The following is a 21290-nucleotide window of genomic DNA, read 5'->3' on the forward strand; positions in this document are numbered from 1 at the left end:
ATTCCTCATTCCCATCTCTATCCTCACATTTAAATGTTTTCCAGGATCTATTGTTTCTACTTCCTAGCTCTGTCTTAAATATTCCTTTCCATCACCTCTGTTGCAGCTTGAGTTTTAGGCAACATCATAGCCTCCTGGATTATGCAGTGGCTTCCAATTTGCCATTCCCCTGCCATTCGTGTAGCCCACTCCATATGTCTTCTACACTGCTGTCAGAAATATCAGTCTCTTAAAGTTCTTCTGTCAATGGAAGCCCCTTCCGTGCCTCTGTACCTTACCTCTGTGCCAACCTTAGTTCTTGGGTTTGACCAAGAAACTCTCAAGTAAGTAAGAGTTTAATGGCAGTTAAAGGGAAAGTACACTTGTAAGATGGGAGAGCGCGCAGGCCCAGAGGTACCAAATGCCGTGGGGTTTAGGAGCGTCTTTTCTTTTTATGTTTGCAAAGGTTATGTGTCATAGCTAGGGCGGTCTCCTGCTGAGGTTGTCTCCACTCATTTAAGAGACTCCTCCAACCAGTGAGGAAGGGATGTTTTTGTCTGTGTATGGTGATTGCCAGAACTGTCCTGACAGTTATCGCTGTGTGTGTGTGTGTGTGTGTGTGTGTGTGTGTATGTGTGTGTGTGTGTGTGTGTGTGTGTGTGTGTGTGTGTGTGTGTGTAATCAGCAATATAAATGTATTATGCTGTAGCTATAGGTTACTGTAGAGCAGCAGTCATAGGGAAAGGTACATGAATGCTCCCCGGGGCTTTTTCTAGCTGTTTGCCTTCCAGGGGTGGTTGGCGGTTTCTCGATTTCTGTCTTTTTAGTGGTCAGAAAGTACCATTCCCTGCTTATATCTAACTAACTGCCTATTCTGTCACTTCTGACAACTCTCCTTTCCTTTTCAGATAAAATCTGGGTTTCTCAGCGTGGCGTTCAGTCTTTCAGTCTAGTTTTTCCTCTTCTACCCTCCACCCTTCATTTACCTCATGGTCGTAGTGCATGAAACAGAACTGCAGAATTGGAACCTCATGCCTTCTCATAGCTCTGCATATACCCTGCCGTCTTCCTGGTACACCCTTCCTCACCATGATGGCTTTAATTCTGGCCCTCAGTTCTGGGTTTCCTTGTCCACAAAGCCTTCCCTAAATATTTTGTGCTGTGTTCTATGTTTCTCCTTCCTTTCATGGATCTTGGCCACATGTTTACTCAGGCTACATTTTGGTGTGTAACCTCCCATCTTTTTTATTGTGGGTGTATACATTTCTGTCTTCACAAACATGGAATCATGGTGCATCCCCTTTATAATATGATGTTTTCAACAAATAACAAAACACAATGGGTATTAAACAATTCATCCAGAGCATTACTTTATTCACCGTATGCTGCTGTTCTTTTCAATTCATGCTCTGTAATTCCTTCAACCAGTTGTCTCTTGAACACTATGTAAATTTTGACTCAAATTTTTTTTGTGTCTCTTTAAGCAATGATATAATGATTATCCTTTTTACCTAAAACTTAAAGCACTTAAAAGCCATTTCTCATTTTGGTTAGCATGTTTTTAGTACTAGTAGAGGTACACATTTTTCTTTACCAATTTGTGGTCATTTGCTTCTCTCTTTTGGTGAGTTCCTCTTCTCACCCTTGATCTATTTTTCTGTTGGTCAACATCCCTACTGTGCCTGAAAGGGTCCTGGCAGGAAACAGATGGAAACTTAATAGTGAAGAAACTTTAATAATATACTCTATGGTAACATAACTTTATAAAAATAATCCAGTTTTTCAAAGAAGAACTTTATTTATAATGATGGAATCGTTTTAAATTTTTGGAATTTTCTTAATGTCTGACATCATGGAAGATAGGTAGATGTTCATTTCTGCTTCTGCATCCAGTTCATTGTGATGCCATGCCATGTTGGCATTGACAAACGTCACTGTACCCTCATGAGACAATGAGTATGCAAAAGGCAAAATGTATGTTAAGATTATCATGAAAATAATTTTGATGTAGTGGACCTCTTGAAAGGGCCTTGGAAACACCGGGGGTCCCTGAGTCATACTTTGAGAGCCATTAAGGACAGGGTTTTAGAGGAAGAGGTCACCTGACTTGAAAATAAATGCACTCCAGGACTTGAGTGAGACAGGATAGAGAAGTAGATAGCCCAGCCTTTCTTTCCTTTTGCCCTCTGTAGTTCTGCCAGTGCTTTGCTTTGACCAAATCCAGTCAGATGCTGGAGGGCAAGGGAGCCTGGTCTGGGACCGTGTCAAGGTCAGCGCCCTGAAGGCACAGAAGGAGGCACAGAAGGAGGCAGAGCAGAGTGCAGAATGATGAAGGGATCAGCCAGCTCATTCTCTGCCTTTCTTTGTACCGGAGGACAAAATAAAGAACAAAAAGCTGAGTGCTGGCATGGGTAAGTCCAGGAGAAGGGGTAGAAGCTGTTGCTGTCGTTGTTGTTATTTCAGACACAGCAAGCATAGTAAGCCACTTGTTAGACCAGTTAGGAGTATGAGTTCCTAGGAGCACAGGGTGAATCAAGTAAAAACTTGAAAAAGGAGAGAGTGGTAGTTCCTTCCCCCTGTCTTGAATAGGACTGAGTTGGGGGTGTGTGAGGGAGGTTGTGGGGAAGAAGAGGACCTGAAGTTTGGTGGAAATTGCCTTCCAAAGTTTCTCACCCCACCACCCCCAACTTCTCACTCATTCTTGAGATGCAGTCAAGGCTTGAAGTTCAAATACTCAAGGGAAACAATTCATATCCTGGACAAGCTAAAGACAGATACTTTTGAAACTCAGCCTACAGAGATGATGGGCATGCATAGATTTAGCTAATAGATATATCAGACTGTGATAGGAAGTCATATAGCTAATAAATAAGCCAGGCATTTGTGGTATTTACTGCAGCCAAAAAACAAGGAGGTAATTTATATTTTAATATTAATCTCCAATGACCTGACGTTTATGTTTTTCACACAATAGGAAAAGGAAACGTTCTGATTTGTAAATTACACCTTGCCATCATATTTCCATTCTAGCAGCTGTGAGTTTGTATTCTAAAGTTTACAAAGTGAGTGGCTGACATTTTAATTTCTTTGTGAGTAAAGACCTACATTTTTAAATTGTGTATTACTGTTGTTTAACGTAAAATCCAGCATACACAGTCGTTTCTTGTAACTCATTGTAGTTATGTTCTATAAAGTCATTAAAAACATGGAACTAGTGAATACTGAACCGTTGCTCCTTGGGGACATATAGGAGGATCAAGTTTCTTTGAGCCCTTTGTCACATTGTCATCAACTGATAAATAGAAAAACTTGTGTGTACTTCTGTTTAAAGACACCTTATGTTATATATATTGTTGAATCATTGACACTGAATTCATAGCCAACAGCGCAATAACTCGTGCCTGAATAAAGCTTACCTAGCACACTTGTTTTCTCCGTAAGGACTCAGTATATCCTTCCTGTGCCTAGGAACATTAGATAGCACTTCAGAGGTGTGCTTGGGGCCTTTTTAAACAGTGAAATCACCAACAGAAAGCAGAAAAATGCAAAAAACAGGGCACTACAGGCACTGTGAAAGGGACACTTTGTTGTCAGTGAGAGCTGAAACCAGATGGCAGAGCATTACCTTGGTCCACATATTCCAAGTTTTTACAACAGCACATGCACTTGTCCACGAATGACCACAAAAGTGCTGCATGTGGATTTTGGGGTTGCAAGAGACTTTTAGCCAGTAGGCAAATTAGCAAACATGGACTCCATGAAAAATGAGAATCTACTATGGTAGGTTTTAATATTTTATTAAATACATGAACAGCATTCCATTTTATAGAAGGATATGGAGCTAATATCTAGTGCTCTCTACTGTGGGCCAGCATTTTGTTAGCTTTCTTTCACTTAGGTCTGTAAGCGAACCCATGAATTAGCAAAGATGAGGCAGCTCAGACTCCAGAGAAGTTATGGAGCTTTCCCAGGGTCTTAACGGTGGGGTACAAAGTGTCAGGCCTGTCTGACTCCACCAGGTGATGATTATGAACAAATATTAACTCATTCCACACTTTTTTTTTCTTCACTCTTTGACTACAAATACAGTGTGCCGTTTCTGGGTTCACTTCCTTCAACTAGATAAAGTAAATATTATGCTTGCCCGGATATCTGAAAGCTAAACCTGAGTGCATTCATTTATATTTTTTTTCAGTGTTGCCCTTAGAAATGTAAATTGTATGAAATGTGAAGTTGAACTTAACACAGTCAGACTCCTAGTCAGAGCAGACTCTTTGGCATATTAAAAGCTCCTAATAATAGATTAAATTAGCATTACATTAGTAAGTAAATATACCCCTCTCACTTCTTTGACTTACACATTTTCTAAAACTTGGAGCTATTTTTAAACCAAATTATATACTTTAAGTGACATGACTAGGTATTGTAAGTGCTTTTTAAATGTTGCCGTAATATACTTTTTATGAAGAATGTATGTGCTGATTTTCAAGGGAGAGAAGGTTCTTAAAAAAATAATGAGGCACATGGTACCACCTGAGGGTTTTCTGTTCAACAGATATAGTTTAAAAAAAACCTCCTATAAATGTAATGTTTAAAATACATATGAAGATACGTTCCACTGTAAGTATAACCCCTCATTCTGAGTAAATATCTCCACTTTAGTTGAAGAGGATGGTTAGCAAAGTGAATGTCTGGGTGGTCCAAGATTTCATGGGAGCAGAGCAGTCCAGGGCATAAGGGCCAGGAACTTCATTTCTGATATTAACACCCTTACATTCGGCCACTGTCATGCCCTTAATTGTCCCAGCTCTAATAAACAGTTAAGGTATAATGTGCTTCAAGATTATCCTGGGACACTTTTCCTCAATAGCCGTGGAAGAGAATCACCACTGACCCTCCTCCCCCACTGCCAGCCAACCCTGTGATTGTCAGGCTTTCTAAAGCACATGCACTAACCAAAGAGGTTCATGTGAACCCGGGCAACTTAAGCCTTCGTGGATCTCTGCCTATAGCGAGTGTTCTTCTCACTAGAAATGCAATACTGTTTGTCCTATAGCTTAGAGGCCCCCTTAACAATCTTTTTATTGTCACTGTGCAGTTATCTTTTCAGAAGCTCTATGTTAACATCTTGGGAAGATAATCCCAAAATGTTTTAATAACAGGAAATATTTGCCATTGTACCCAGAATACAAAAGAGTTCATGTGTATTGGGGAGCTGAGTCATACATCTGGTTTCAAGTTCTAAAGGTCAAAATTCTGGGGCTGTCACATCCTTTGTTTTCACAATTCTTGTCAATTTTGTCTGTTCAGAACGACTTTGCTGCATTCCACACCTCGCCCCCGCCCCCTCCCTCCCACCCCCAATAGGTAGCAGGGAAAAAAAGTTAAAATACAGTTATGGGATTACTGGGCAGGAAAATTAGAACCAATAATAAAGGTGATAAGTGAAAAGAAGTGAGTGTTATGTACAATAAAAATATAAACCCAGATTCTTAATTGTGGTCTTTATTACAAGGAGCCTGGGCTTTATAATGAGATTACGTTTTTGTTTACAATTATATGACTATTGTGGTAAGGTCTTATTTAAATGAAATTTCTTTTAAGGTAGTGTAAACATTTTTCTCTGTACGTTGTGTTCCTCCCACACCCCCCAAATCTAATAGTAGGATTTCTTATTCTACGAATCCTTCATTGATCAAGCTCAAATGTCTTACGGCAACTTCATTCATCCTCTTTAGATACCTTGAGTTGAGCCCTTGAGAAATCTTTTCAGTTTTCCAAATTTGATGATGATTCCACAATTTTGTATATGCTCTTTCTTCCTAATGCCTGAAATTCTTTTTCCACTTGTCTGCCTGAAAAAAGTCGTACAGCAATACGAGTAAACTATATATTTTTAGTTAAATCCGATATTGAACAAGATTATTTTTTCGATGCTATTTTTTCTTAAAGTGCAATTTTGAGTAACATGTGCATCCAGTATATATAATAGATTACCCAGTATTCACACAAAGGCACATACTGGTGAGGTAAAAAGTAAACTGTGCTTTTGGGAGGTTGGAGATGTCAGTCTAATGACAGACAAATGAATTCAGTTAGCAAGCCAGTTCATTTAATTTAAATCCAAAATCAAATGACAACTTATTTGGTGTTCTAGCATCTGGTATATTACCATCTGTGAACCCAGATTTTTTTCAACATTTCTACTTGTGTGGGCCTTCTGAACACGGCTGTGCACTTCTCAGGACACTACAAGTTCTAGCCTGTCAACACAGATATCTTGAAAGGGCCATTTGAAAGTAGGTAACTTGTTGTGAAATCAAGTATTTAAAAATATTATCAGCCATTCCTAATATCTAATAAGACACTGAAGGATAAATAATCAGGAGATATTTTCTGTTCTACTTTACATTAAGGTTGAGCACTAGCTCCCTTTTTTTTCTTTTCTTCTTCTTTTTTTTTTTTTAAGTTGACCTGAGTTAACCTTTATTGAATGGTAAATCATTCCCTGAAGGAGGAGGAGGGGGAAGAGGAAAGATTGTGTCTCTTTGGATAATTCCTTTGTATTTTTATGCTTTCCAGAAGGCTGGAGGAATCAGAATTGTATGCGTGGGTGCCCTGGGGCAAAATCAGTTTTATTTTTTTTAACTGGAAAGTAGTTTATATTTTATTGATCTTTTTTTTTGCTATGAAAAATTGATTTTATGTACTGTAAAATTATTTTTATAAGATACTACTTACTTTTTCCCCTTTATTTCCTTTTTCTTCTCTTTCCTCCCTCGACTGATTATCAAGGTAGCTTAAGACATAGAATGTATATAATATTTTCGTAATTTCTAAGTTTTGAATAGACAATGATAAATTTTCTTTGGAAGTACATAGATATTTACATGTTGGATTGGGACATTAGTTACATAGTGTTTTTACTTTATTCAGTCATTTTCCAAAGGGTTGATTGACATACGTGTTTTATCTTCTTGCTGGTTGGCATTTTGCATATTTACTTATGTATTTGTATATGTACGTATGTAAGTATGTATGTATTTAGAGTGAGCAGGGGAGGGTCTTAGAGGGAGAGAGAGAGAATCCCAAGCAGGCTCTGCACTGTCAGCACAGAGCCCAACGTGGAGTTTGAACTCACAAGACCTGAGCTGATGTCAAGAGCCAGACGCTTAATTGACTGAGCTGCCCAGGCGGCATTTTTTTAAACTAAGATTTTCCAAATTTTGAGGGTCTGTAATGTTGTCGTGTTCAGTCTGTACAGCAGAGCCACTGCTTTCTTGTCTGTTGTTTCCAGTTGACATCCGTGAGTGTCCCCCTCATGGGCTCATTTATTTGAATTGTTTCTATTCATTCTTTATTTTTGAAAGAGTTCCTCCACATCTTTGTGTTTAATGTTTCGTTGCCTTGTTGCGTTTTCTTCTTCTTTTGTTTGGCTCTCTTGTGCATGTCATCATATTGTTAGCATGGCGGTCCTCTTGAGAACCTCCATGGAGATAAACACTTGGTCCTTCACTAATGATAAACTTTATTCTTATGACCAGCAATATGAGAAAAAAAAAAGGATTGTCTTGTAAGCAGTGTTTTTCAGAAAGCTCTTTATGGCTAAATTGTGTTTTTTAGGGGCTGCGTATGAAAAAGTCTTTAAAGGCCACCATAAAAGGATGTTTCTCATAGTCTTTTAAAGAATGGCAAAAAGAAACTGAACTTATGGGTTTAAAATGAAGTCTGTCTAATGTGACTTTTGATCACTGGGTCGTGATTTTGAGCCCCATGTTGGGTGTAGATATTACTTAGAAAAATGAAAGCTATCTAAAGGAACGAGTTTAGAGCATGGAACTGGGTGAAATACCTCTTTACAGTCTGTGAATTTGCCCATCCCTTCTGTTGGCCATTTGTGCCTCCATTGTTCTTCCCACCAGTGTGCCCCCTGGTGCTGTTTACTCCTCTGAGCCCGTGTTTTATCCCCTTACCCAGCCTATGTCTTTTTCTTTTCCTTTATACTGACTAGCTTATAATGCATGAGTTTCCAGCATTTAAAGATAAAGTTGGATAGATGGAAAAGGTGCTATTAAATGATTAAATGAAGAAAAATATAACCAAAATGGACAGTAGATGTGAGAAGTGAATTTCTAAGCGCAGAATGATTGCTCATGGTACATTAGTACAGTGAATTGAAATGAAATGAATTTATGGCTTAAAATTTTTTCTTAAACCCAATCAAATTTATGTTTGACACCATGGAAAGTGAATTATTTCTTTACATGGAAAATGTTAGAGATGTATTTAATAAATGTGGTATCCTAGAAATGTTCACCATCTATCCCATTCATGTATTTTATCATCTAGCAAATTGAACTATTTAATGAGCTCTAGAATTATCCTCCCTCCAAAGTCTTCTCTCTGTGGTTTTGTTCTTTAAGTCTCTCACTCTTGAAATGCATCCACTTCCTAAGCGTTTAGAGGGCAAGTTTTACAAATTTGAAAAGGCTTTAAGCCCCAGCTTAAATGCTGTTTTCCACTCAAAACCTTTTACGATTTTGCCAGGTGGAAATAATCTCTTTCTCCTAAGTTACCATGGTTCTTTCTCTGTATCTCTCTTAGAACAATTACCACAGTCAGTCTTTAATCTGTATGGGTTTAGACCCTGAGCCCTTAAAAATGAGGATTAATATATGATAGATTTTAAATTTCTTACAGTTCTCGGCATAATGCCCTGAGTCTATTTTAAACTCAATAAATACTGAATGAATGAATGACAGAATGGGTTGGCCGTGACTACTGAGGTATATTTTACCGTGATACAATAAAATGTTATTGACAGATGTGTTCTTATTATTTGCAGTGTAAAAGTCGGTCTTTGGAGCCCACTTCTTCTTTATGTATAATACTACCCCTGATCTAATTTCTTGCCTTCCAATGCTATACACGTGTAGATGCTTCCTTTGTATCTGTCTCTGGTCCTGATGTTTCTCTGGTTCCAAACTTGTGTATTTAACCTTAACTAAAAGAAACTTCACTGTTTTTCACAAATCTACTTTTCACCTCATCTTCTTCCTTCCTAGTAAAAGGGACCACTGCGCCTACCTTATATAGAGTTGCCAGTGAGGGATGTAGGAGGGATTCTTCACCCTGCCTGCCTCTCCCGTACCCTTTATTGCATATCCAGCTCCCTGGCAGGTCTGCTTTCTTCATATCTCCTGCCACCACTGTAACTTCACTGTGGCAGTGTCCCCAATTTCTTGTTTTCACTCATGGTCCGACTATTCATTTGCACCAGAGCCCTCTTTTCAAAACGTAGGTAAGATCCTGCCAAGCCTGTACTTCCCACCTGTGTCTTCCCAGTTTGATTAGAATGAACTCCAGGCATTTTATTCTGGCTTCAGAGCCGTTTGTCATCTGGTCTGTATCTGCTTTTCCCACCTGATTTTCCCGGCCTCCCTCTCTGCTCCATGCATTCTGTCCAGCTGACCTTTCATAAGTATACCGAACTTGATCTTGTTCTGTCAGTTTCTTGTAACCGGAAATCTTGTATCCCAGATCCTCCTGTCCATTTAGATTCCAGCATATATGTATGTCGCCCTGCCATCAGGCTTCGTGCAGGCCCGCCCGTACACTCTGCTTTGCCTCCTTCACAGCACGACGGTGGCACCTGCCTTTGATTGTCCGCATGCTGTCTTTCCCCATGTGAGCCTCCTGTTACCGACCAGAAGGACACAGGCACTGGGGAAGTGGTTCTGTCTCCCCCATCAGCTCTCAACCAGGAACTGTTAGGGTTTGGTATATAAATATCCCAGCCCCCCACCCCTCAGATGGAAAACTCTGAAGCATGCATATGTTCACTGGGTCCCAGAGTTGACCCAGTGGGATTAAATGAAGTTGCTGGCAGTGTAGCTGTCCTGGTAAGGAACCCTGTAATGGCCACTTGGCCTCCTTGTCTTAGTTCCCGCCTTCCCATTGATGTTTCCTCCACCCCCCAACTAAACTTTTTGTCCCTAAATCCTTTCCCAAGGTCTACTTCTCCAGGAATCAAAACTCAGACACCTTCTGAGACCACCAGCAGACTCACCCCGTCATTTTAATTGTCTGCATAGCACATATCACTATTTGATAGTTTTTTCCTTTTACTTTAGATAAAGTTTATTTAAAAATTGTTTTTATTCCTGCTGGATTTTAAGAACTAGCAGCTTTTTTTTTTTTTTTTTTTTCCATTAGCAACTGTGTGTATGGTTGGGGCAGTGGTCCCTTTTATTAAGAAGGAAAACCAGGGGAGAAGTGTATTTGTGGGAAAAAAAAAAACAATGAAGAGTTTGTTTCGTTATGTTAAAATTGAGGTACCTATCAGATGTCTACAGATAGATTAAGTATAAAAGTTTGGAATCAGAGAAACATCAGAACTAAGTATATATACCCACTTCATTATACCCAGCAACTAACGGGATGCCTTGTGTATCATAGGTCCTCAATAAATGATTGGTGAAGAACTGGGTACCGCTCTTACACAGAAAGAAAGAAAGGGCTCGATTTCAGGAATGCACATTGTAAGTTCAAAACTGTTCAGCTGTTCATGAATAGACACTTGACTGCACGCAATGAAGTTTTGAACTTTTACATGGACGAGCTTTGCATAGAGGGGAAAAAATGGCTATTCATTTGGCCAACATTTATTGAGTAGCTCTTCAGTGCATTTTAGGGTAGGCTGCTCGGCTAGGGTAGAATATTAAGCAGATCCTTTTAAGAGTAATATTTCAACTGCTGTAACCATGGGGATTGCAACTTTTCTTTTTAGGAATAGGCGTCAGCATTTCCCCACAGCACATCTTTCTTTCATTTTCCCTGCCCCATGACCCATCTGTCCGTGTTCCCCATTGGTCTCTCCGCCCCCTCTCCCAACATCCATGTTTGCTGCTTTTCTGTCCTGACTCTTTCTCTAGACCTTGAGGGGCAGAATTGCAAGAACTGATTTTTTTCTCAGATCTTCGTGCTCTGTTTCTTGCATGAGTTAGTAAATGATGAGTAAATATTTGCTGACTGATTAGATGTTATGTCTGTTGGAGTGTGGGTTTATGTCACGTTGTCCTTTTTCCAAGAATCACGTAGGTTACTTTAAAAGAATTAGTGGCAATTGTTTGTCGTTCTAATGACATTGAATGGAATTCAGAAAAAGAAGCTCTGCTTTTATATTTCATTTAAAAAGATGTTTTGGAGAAAATGACTTTTGAATTTTCTTTAGAACTACTTCTTTGTTTACTTACGAATTAGTGGCTTTTTGTAGCGTTTCCCTTTAGTGCTGGTAATTAAGAGTATTTAAAAATAATTGACAAGCACATCCAGTCCTGATTTTCAAAGTCTGTTCATTGGATAAAATTGAATAGTGTGGTTTTGTCTTTTTATTGTTTTTCAGCTAGTTTTCCTAGCTGTTTATTTATTTATTTATTTTTGTTGTTATTTAAAGTTCACAGAGCATTGAGTTTGATTCATAGATTTAAAATAGTTCTTGGGGCGCCTGGGTGGCTCAGTCAGTTGGGTGTCCGACTTCAGCTCAGGTCATGATCTCACAGTCTGTGAGTTCGAGACCCGCGTCGGGCTCTGTGCTGACAGCTCAGAGCCTGGAGCCTGCTGTGGATTCTGTGTCTCCCTCTCTCTCTGCCCCTCCCCTGCTCATGCTCTGTCTTTCTCTGTCTCAAAAATAAATAAAAAACATTTAAAAAAATAAAATAAAATAGTTCTCATTGAATTCTAGCTATTAACTAGTTCGGGATATTTTTAATAGTGTACTATAATTGTGGGAGAACATGAGCTACAGATAGATATGATGAATTAATAATTATATCTGTTTTATGAATATATGTTAATTTCCCCCATACTTAACACTTTTTATAAGGAAGAAATTAATTACCCTGTAACTCTTTTAGTCACATAACTTATTTCTAAAAAACAACAAAGTACACATACTTGAGGATATTTTGTTTTTTTAATTTTTTAACACTTTTGAGAGAGAGAGGGAGAGAGAGAGAGAGAGCAAGTGCGCACTTGCACAAGCAGGGGAGTGGGACAGAGAGAGAGGGAGACAGAACGCCAAGCAGTCTTCATGCTCAGCGCAGATCTTGACGCAAGGCTCGGTCTCACGACTGCAAGATCACGACCTGAGCTGAAATCAAGAGTTGGGACTTAACCCACTGAGCCACCCAGGCACCCCGGGGACATTTTAAACAAAGATTTTACAAAGCCAAAACAGATAGCAATGGTCTCTGGAATTTCATGTCTAATGTATAATATTACTACAATCTGTAAGCCACTCTTAGGGAGTTTTGTGTGTAAAAATGTAGGAAATTCAAAACTCTGTTTCACATTTATCATTAGCAAATGCTATTCTTTAGGACTGACTTTAACTTAAACCATTATTAAGAAAAAATAAAATGGGGGCCACTTGGGTGCCTCAGTCAGATGAGCATCCAACTCTTGATTTTGGCTCAGGCCATGATCTCACAGTTCATGAGTTTGAGTCCTGCATCAGGCTCTGTGCTGAGAACACAGAGCCTGCTTGGGGTTCTCTCTCTCTCCTCTCTCTGCTCCTCCCCTGCTTACTCTTTCTCTTTCTCTCTCTCTCAAACTAAAAAACATTAAAAAAAATAAAATGGGTAGGCCTTGCTATTGGAGACATTTCCAGTTATACTTCTTATATATTTATTGTGCACATTATTTGTTATTTTGTCAAACAGTATTGGCACGGGTTAATATGATTTTTGTGTACTTTTTCATTACGCATACGATCTGATTATAACTTAATACATAGCAATAAATATAACAAACTGATTGATGGTGTAATAATCATTTAGTATTCCTCTAGTGAACATTTGTATTTCCTTGATTCTAAGACGCTCGGTTTTTATAATTTTCCATTTGCTGAAGGAGTAATATGCCTTCTAGTTGGAATGCATACATAAATTAATTAATTTTTAAGTTTGTATCTATTTATTTTGAGGGAGAGGGAGAGAGAGACAGAATGAACAAAGGAGGGGCCGAGGGAGAGGGAGAGGGAGAGAAAGAATCCCAAGCAGGCTCCAAGCTCAGCATAGAGCCCAACACGGGGCTTGATCCCATGAACCGTGAGATCATGACCTGAGCTGAAATCAAGATTTGGATGCTTAACCGACTGAGCCACCCAGGCATCCCTGGAATACATTCAATGTCCTCTTGGTTTTTTCTTCAAAGCTGTGATGTGTCTTAAAGCAAGTGACATCTTAGGCATGTTAATTATATATAAACAGTATAACCCTTTTAAAGTGTGACATATGATGATTTAAATCATGTGTATTTGAGATAGAAAAGATCTTAAGGTATCAAATGGTTCACTAGAGCACATTTATTTTACTGCTAAGGTAGCTGAGGTCCAGAAAAATTAAAAAGTATTGAAGGCCAGACAGCTAATACATTTATGAGTGGAGTAAGGGGACTTCAGTAATAATGTTTATTATCTGATCCTTTAGAAATTATGTTATTTTAACTATCCTTCTAGGTTAGTGAGAAAGAAGGAGATCATATTATTTCTTTTATACCAGCTTCCATTAATGAGTGCTAAGACTAGATCTATGGCCTAATTATGTTATTCAAGACAATGGCCCCCATGTACATGTGGTAATGTAAATTTAAATGAATTAAAATTAAATAAAATTTAAATTAATTTAAAACATTAATTTCCTCCATTGCTGTACTCACAAGTCTATAATCACAAATGGCTAGTGCCTACAGATATTTCTATATTCAAGAAATTTCTTTTGGATGGTGCTGGCTAACTGATGAGAAATCTACATTGGGGTGGTATCTTTGAAACTTAAAAGCCATCTAGGAGAAGTGAATTTTTATTAAGACTTAATGTGACTGGGAGTGCATGGCTCAGTTGGCAGAGTATGTGACTCTTGATTCCAGAGTCACAAGTTCGAGCCCCAAGTTGGGGGTAGAGTTTACTTAAAAAAAAAATAAGGTGAATGAATCTCTATCTATATTCTGAGACATTTGTCTTTGTTTATTAACTTTAACCTTGTTAGCAAAATCTTTTTAACACCTAGAAGAGGTCATTAGAAAGCGTTCTTCATTTATGGGAGATTGTTTCTCTTATATTTTCACTGTCTTATATACTTAACTTCAGAATGCTATATTTACCTAGATGCATGGTTGGGGAGGCCCATAAGTCTCTACTTGTCCTGAATCTCTTTTCCATGGGCTTGCTCTGTAATGCCTTTCCCTCTGGAAGGAGTGCGATACCTAGCATTAAGACCCATCACTACATTAGAAATCAAAGGACACGGTTTCCAGAAGGCTGCTTGTAACATTTGTTCTGAGACTGGAAAGAGGAAGTAGCCTCTGTAGCAATTTCCTAGGAGAGTAAAGTATTAATATAGTATTAACCGTGTCTTCAAAGTTGTGCTCATAGTAGGTGTCCAATAGATGTTTGAAAATGAAAGGGGATTGGAAGAAAGAACGATTGGATGGCTTAGAAAGACTCCTTTAATGTTGATGTTGTAGGATTCGATAGTTGAGCCACAACTCTTATCATAATGACCTGTTGGTTTGTTAGCCCATTTAATAGGAATTCATTGAACTTTTGTCATATGCTGGGCACCCTTAGGCAGGAAGGATGTGTTCAGCTACTCAGTTGATGATTCATACATTGCTCAGGCTGATTTCACTGTCCTTGCTAGGACTAGGGTGCTAGATTAGAGCTATGGCCTAATTATGTTGTTTAGTACACCACCCTAGTCTCAGTCTCTTGGGATGACAGTCTCTTCCTCATTTCTAGAGAGTATCAGTACTGTCCTTGCTTCCTCATGGGCTTTAATTTCGATCTGGGGCTGTTAATTTTTTTTCCTCTTGCATTCTAATACTCCACTTGCCCTCTGAGCTTTCACTCCTGTGTTACCTCATGTTTATCTCATATCTCCTGTCATCTCATTGAGTATGTCACTGTTTCAGCAAACCTTTCTACCAGCCTTCCCATTTAGTTGTCCTCTTCTGGGCTTATCCCTTTCTTAGGTCCTCTCACTCATTCTTTAATATCTTTAATTCTTAAATATTATTTTGAGGGTCTACTATGTGCCAGGCATTGTTCTCAGCGCTGGGAATGGAAAGGTAAATGACAGAGATCAAGTCCCTTCTAGAGTTTACATTGTAGTGCAGGAGAAACAATAAACGAGACACTTCACACCACACACACACACAAACACACACACACACACACACACACACCCCAAAGAAAAAAATACGTCTTTAGATAGTAGTAGCTGCTTTGAGTAAAATGAAGCAAGACGAAGGGAACAGGGAGGATAGGAGTGCATGGGGGAAGGAGTGTGAGTGCGGGAGAATGGGGTTAGTCATGATGGACAGGAAAGGGCGTCACATCTGGCTGGAGACATGGATGATGAAAAGGAAGCAGCTATACCCAAACCAAAGGCAAGAGTTTCTAGGCAGAAAGAAGAGGAAGTATAGAGACCCTGAATAGGGACCAGCCTGGCCTGTTAAAGGAACAGCTTCCAGCTCTAATAGTTCCTGATCTTTGATCATAAAGATCAAGTTAGTTTTCATTGTCATTTTAAGTTTAAAAAGTCAAGCATTGCACTGGAAACATCCTTCTGTCCCTTGACTTGATCACCAAGGGGGGAGGGAAACGCTTCTATTTCAGTGGTTGTCTCTTTCTTTTTTCTTTTCCTTTCTTCTTTCCTTCCTTCTTTCCTGCCTTCCTGCCTGCTTTCCTTTTTTCTTCTTCTCCTCCTTCTCCTCTTCCTTCTTCTTCCTCTGTCTCTGTCTCTCTCCTTCTTTCCTTCCTTCCCCTTTTCTTTTCTTGCTCTTTTTTCTTTCTTTTTTCCTTCCTCCCCTTTTTCTTCCTTTATTTTCAGCTGCTTCTCCCTTTCCCCTCTTCTTTTTGAAAATTCATGCTTACCCACCAAATTCTCCGGACTTGTGTGATTATATTCCCTTAATACCCAAACACACCCCCATCCCATTTATTAGGGGAAGTTTAGCACTGTTCTTAGTGTTCTTGAGGCTGGGTTTGAGTACTTACTCTCTGAGTACCTGTTGTTCTGAATATATGGTTGTAGCTTGGTTGCATTCTTTTTAACACTGTATTATTTTCTATTTTATTTTTTTAATTCATTTTTGAGAGACAGAGAGAGGCAGAGCATGAGCAGGAGAGGGGTAGAGAGAGAGCGAGACATAGAATCCGAAGCAGGCTCCAAGCTCCAAGCTGTCAGCACAGAGCCCGACACGGGGCTCAAACTCACAAACCGCGAGATCATAACCAGAGCCAAAGTCAGTCGTTTAACCAACTGAGCCACCCAGGCACCACAGCTTGATTTCATTCTTGATCACTACTCCTTCTGTCCTTGCTGTCATGCATTCTGTAGCTTTGCTGCACATATGGGACAGTTCCTCTCTTCTTTACTAGCACAAAGTTGTTATATATTACAGACTTTAATTGAAGCCTTGGGGGTAAGCAAGGAAGGCAGACTCATCATGGTAAGAGAAGAAAACAGCCTGAAATTGCTTAGGAATTTTAAAATTTCTGTTCTTCACATGGCAATTATCTTATTGGTTGTCTTGTTCGATAGGCCCAGCTATGTTCTTAGTGTTTGAGGGGCCCTTTCTCTATTTTAATCCATGTTCTATCTCACTTCTGTCTCCCCAGGTTACACATTTTTGTTATTTTGCTATGGAGAGAGAAATTTAACTTTCAGTCTCTAACCACTAGACTCCAACATACCTTGGCATATACAACTGTTCGTTACGTTTTCCCAAACAAAAGAACCATCTACCAGACCATACACTTTTAGAACCAGGAAAAAAAAGTAGGAAAAGGTTTGCAATTAGAGTTTCATTTAAGTCGGGCCAGAGCAGATTCTTAGGCAGAACTTTTCCCTACTCACGGGACAAACTATAGTGGTTGTGTGTGTGTGTGTGTGTGTGTGCACGTTGTGTGTCTGTGTTTCCTTTCCTTTTAATCTTTTCGAAAGCAGAATTTATATACACTCAAAATACAAATACTTTCTCAGATCACTTGATTGTTCCTTTAAATGGGGAAGTCTGCTGATTTAAGCTAATTTAAAAATTATCTTGAAACTAAAGACATTTTCCTTGAGCTAGTACAGAAGTTTGAAGAAAGTGTAGAATTTGGAGCCAGACTCTTCTGTATTCAAACTCCCAATTAGCTTTTTTAGTTATTTGATCTATAACCTCAATGTATCCGTCTGTAGAAACTGTGATAGTACTCTCCACTTCACAAAATTGTTATAGGGACTAAATGGGACTAATGGGACCCAGGCCTATTTTCCTATGTAAGGAACGTATTGCTTGGATACATTAAAATTTTAAAACAGAGAAGTTGATCGTAGGTTTATATATGAATAAGAACAGTTATGCTTTTAAAGAGCTAAGATATTTTGAAATTCCAATGACGTTTCATACAGGTGACCGTGTCCAAATTAATACTGCTGTCTCACTCTTCAAGTGGCTACAGGAAGTCATGGCTGGACTGTAAAGGGTTTTTGACTTCTGATAATGATGATAATGCTGACTTCTCTGCATTATCCTTTAAGGGGCTAATGACACATCCTGGGGAGCCTTCTGTCTGGTCCCCAGCTTCTCTCCTCATTATCTGTGCTTCCTCCTAAGGACAGAGCCTAGGCAGACAGCTCCTTGGGGGTGATTTACAGTCTGATAAACAGGACCCCAGGGAAGTAGGAAATACAAAGAGGAACTGAATAGAATGCATGTGAGGAAATGGAACCAGACTATCACTTGAGTCGTTTCCTTTTTTGGAATTAATCTTCCTCTTCAGTTGGGGGTTTCAGAAAACTTCTACATAAGCTCTTTGGATTGGTCCATTTTCCATACCAACAATTTCTCTACTCAGAGTAAAATTATGAAATTTGGGGATCGTTTAGGAAAGTTAGCAATTACCTCTGGGTAGAAAGAGGTATGTGTACTTTTCTCTATTGAATTGTTAGCTTTTCTTTTTTAATTGGTAAGGAGATAAGTGAGAAAATATGATTTGTAAAGCAGACCTGCTTTAAAAGATAATGCTTTGCTTTGCTTTTTTCAGATGTCCTGACATAAAAAATAAACTGTATACTTTACTCTTTTAAAAAAACTTATATTGTTGGGGCACCTGGGTGGCTCAGTCGGTTGAACATCTGACTTCGGCTCAGGTCATGGTCTCACGGTTTGTGGGTTCAAGCCTCACGTTGGGCTCTGTGCTGACAGCTCAGAGCCTGGAGCCTGCTTCAGATTCTGTGTCTCCCTCTTTCTCTACCCTCCCCCAGTCATGCTCTGTCTCTGTCAAAAATAAGCATTAAAATTTTTTTAAAAACTTATATTGTCTATATTGGATTGTATGTATATTTGGAAACAAGTGAACATTTTTGTGGGTCTGAAAGAGGGTGCTTAATATCATTGGAAACATGTTCATACTTGTGAAGTCATTGAAAAATCACTTTACTTTTTGGCCGTACCTTTATTCCCATACAACTTAATTGGTACAGTACCAAAACACATTTTATAATGTTCATTGAAAGAAAATTCTTTTAGGGAATTTGGTAATGTCTGTTTTGATAACTTTATGAATTTTACTTTTCAAGGATCTTCACGATAACAAATGACTTGGGACATAATAACTATCTAAGGGGACATGATCTACAGATATCACTTTTTCAATTCCTGTTTTCTCCTTTATTTTTCCTAAATGGAACTTATATCTCTTTAACTCCCTATTGAGTGCAGATCTTTAGTGTTAAAACAATTATACTCTCCTAGAGTAAATTCCTCAAGACCAGTTATTTCTGAGGAGAAGCATAACTTTAAGAGTAACCCAATTTTAAAATGCCCCAGGACAAAAGATAATAAAATATATTAAAATATGACTTAAGGATGACGTAGCAGAAGTGTTTGATTTATTTAGCAATGTCAACTTTGTTAGGTATATCAGTATCAGAAAGTAAATGCCCTGAAGCAGGCATCTAAAATTTGAAAAGTTTTTTCCCCTAATTACTGGACTTTAATTAGATTTGAAACAAATTAAAACTCTTCCAAATGTTGGAACAGACAAGTGTTTTGAAGTCCGGGTCTATTTGAGAACCCAATGAAACAAAAAAAAAGTATTATTTATAGTTCATGCAGAATTTTTTTAACATTCTGAAATTTTGAAAAACTAAAACCTCCATCTGCAAGCAAAATATTCCGTTGACTGTAACTCATGTCAATTAAGTAAGTTAAAGATGGATTAACTTAATTTGGTAAAGATTTCGCAAAATAAACATTTTGAAGTATCGTAAAACCCTAACTTAGGAGATTTTTTATATCTAGTGTTTGTAATATGTAATTGAAAGAGCAGACTCAAGGCTTAAAATAGAACCCTTTATGTTTAAGTTTTGCTGTTATACAAGTGTGATAGCATTAAAATGATTCAAAGGTGCTTTTCAAATTGTATTTACTGGAACTTTTTCTGCAGTGCTTATGTTTTACCCTAGGTATGGATGGAGAATTTGACAACTCTCATTTGTGTCTCTAATTGTTTTATTGTGTAAGAAGTGGGGGGGGGGGCTTTCTGAGTGCCTGGGTGTTACAGTAGAACGGGGTAGAGGCTTGAGCGCAAGCCTCCTTGAACTTCTCCAGAATGCAGCCCACTGAGTCTCAACCTCCAGGATGCTCAGATGTTCAAATTAAATCTTAAAAAATTAGGAGAAGGTAGTTTTTGATATATATAGGCATTGGCTAACCTTTTTTGGAAAGAGCAGTTGAAGTTTATGAATATGATGATGCTCATATATCCAATAGTTTCTGAAATGATGATGAGAATAATTAGTAAATTAAAATGATGGCAACCCCATACTAATGCCGAGTTAATTAGTTAACATTTATGAAGTTGTGAATATTCGAAAACCATTGAATTATACACTTCATGTGGATGAATTATATGGTGGCAAATTATATCTTAATAAAACGGTTCCAAAAAATAAATCGTTGACTCACGAGCTCTAGATGGGCTGTGGCTTAGCTGAAGGATGGAAGTAGGAGCTGGAATTGGGAAATGTTTGCTATGTAAGTGCCAGTTGATGTTCAGGGTATCTGTGAAATTTTTCAGGATCTTGTTTACTCTTTGAACAAAAAAGGGTATGAAGGAGACTAGCTTTTAAGAGGTAGATTTTTAAAAACTCAACATTACCTTTGTTGTTGTTGTTGTTGTTGTTGTTGTTAGTGTTTCATGGGAGGCAACTTCTCAGCTGTAAGCCTGCATCTAAAATGTAAGCATGGATGTGGGTTGTGTCTCAAAAGACTATAATCATAAAAGTGAAGGGAAAATACCTCTTGGAGTTTTGTTTTTTTGTTTTTCTGTTTTTCTTTTACTCCTCCAGCTCTTTCAGCAGCATTCTTCTTATTTTAGTTCATAGTTAAAAAAAAAAAAAAAAAGTTATGTGTAGGCTATGTGGCATCCTACTGTGAAGGACACCCAAAATCTGAATACCTCCATGTAGACACACATTTAAATATTCATGTAATATTGACAGTTATATACCTCTTAGGTTTGCCTCTTAAGATTATTATTGACTTTGATTAAAATTCCTTTTCCTGTGTAATCTCATTGGAGTAGACAAACGATACCAACTTAGTTCATGGTAGGTTGTTAGAGTGCTTGTGGTTCATTCTCAGAATTTAGGGATGCTTCTGTGGCTTTGCCCTAGACTTCTTAGGGTTCCATACAATTTCCTTACCTACCAGAAAGAAAGGAAGGAAGGAGGGAAGGAAGGAAGAAGAAGGAGGTAAGGGACATTAAGGAGAGGCAGAGGGGCATTTTTTTTTAATTTTTTTTTATTATTATTTTTTTCAACGTTTATTTATTTTTGGGACAGAGAGAGACAGAGCATGAACAGGGGAGGGGCAGAGAGAGAGAGGGAGACACAGAATCGGAAACAGGCTCCAGGCTCCGAGCCATCAGCCCAGAGCCCGACGCGGGGCTCGAACCCACGGACCGCGAGATCGTGACCTGGCTGAAGTCGGACGCTCAACCGACTGCGCCACCCAGGCGCCCCCAGAGGGGCATTTTTAAAGGACATGTGCCTCCACTGCAGTAACCACTCCAAACAGTAAAATGCAAATATTAACAAACATTTGAACATTTGAGTGTCTACTATATATAAGGGACTGAGCTCTCAGTTGTAGCAGATTTAATGTTGAAAAACATAGGATGCCTGGCCTTGAAGGAGTTTACCAGTTTATTTCTCAGATGGCAAATGCAGCCAAATGGAATATATGGGTCCAGC

General features: G+C 38.6%; 1 protein-coding gene across 3 annotated transcripts in view; it reads left to right on the forward strand.

Moving 5' to 3' along the window:
- The window catches only part of PDGFC (platelet derived growth factor C), a 206955-nt gene that overhangs the window by 39561 nt on the left and 146104 nt on the right, over positions 1 to 21290 (forward strand). The window contains exon 1 of one of the 3 annotated variants that reach the window (XM_086704006.1): positions 9785 to 10520. The exons of 1 other annotated variant lie outside the window; for it this stretch is intronic. In XM_086704006.1, the coding sequence (XP_086560132.1) occupies positions 10449 to 10520 (72 nt within the window). In that variant the 5' untranslated portion in view covers positions 9785 to 10448. Of the gene's footprint in view, positions 1 to 9784; positions 10521 to 21290 lie in introns of those variants that run through there. One more of the 3 variants, XM_086704005.1, reaches the window with a different exon arrangement.

This window comes from Puma concolor, chromosome B1 (assembly GCF_028749965.1).
Source record: "Puma concolor isolate L17-30 chromosome B1, mPumCon1.1.hap2, whole genome shotgun sequence".
NCBI lineage: Eukaryota > Metazoa > Chordata > Mammalia > Carnivora > Felidae > Puma > Puma concolor.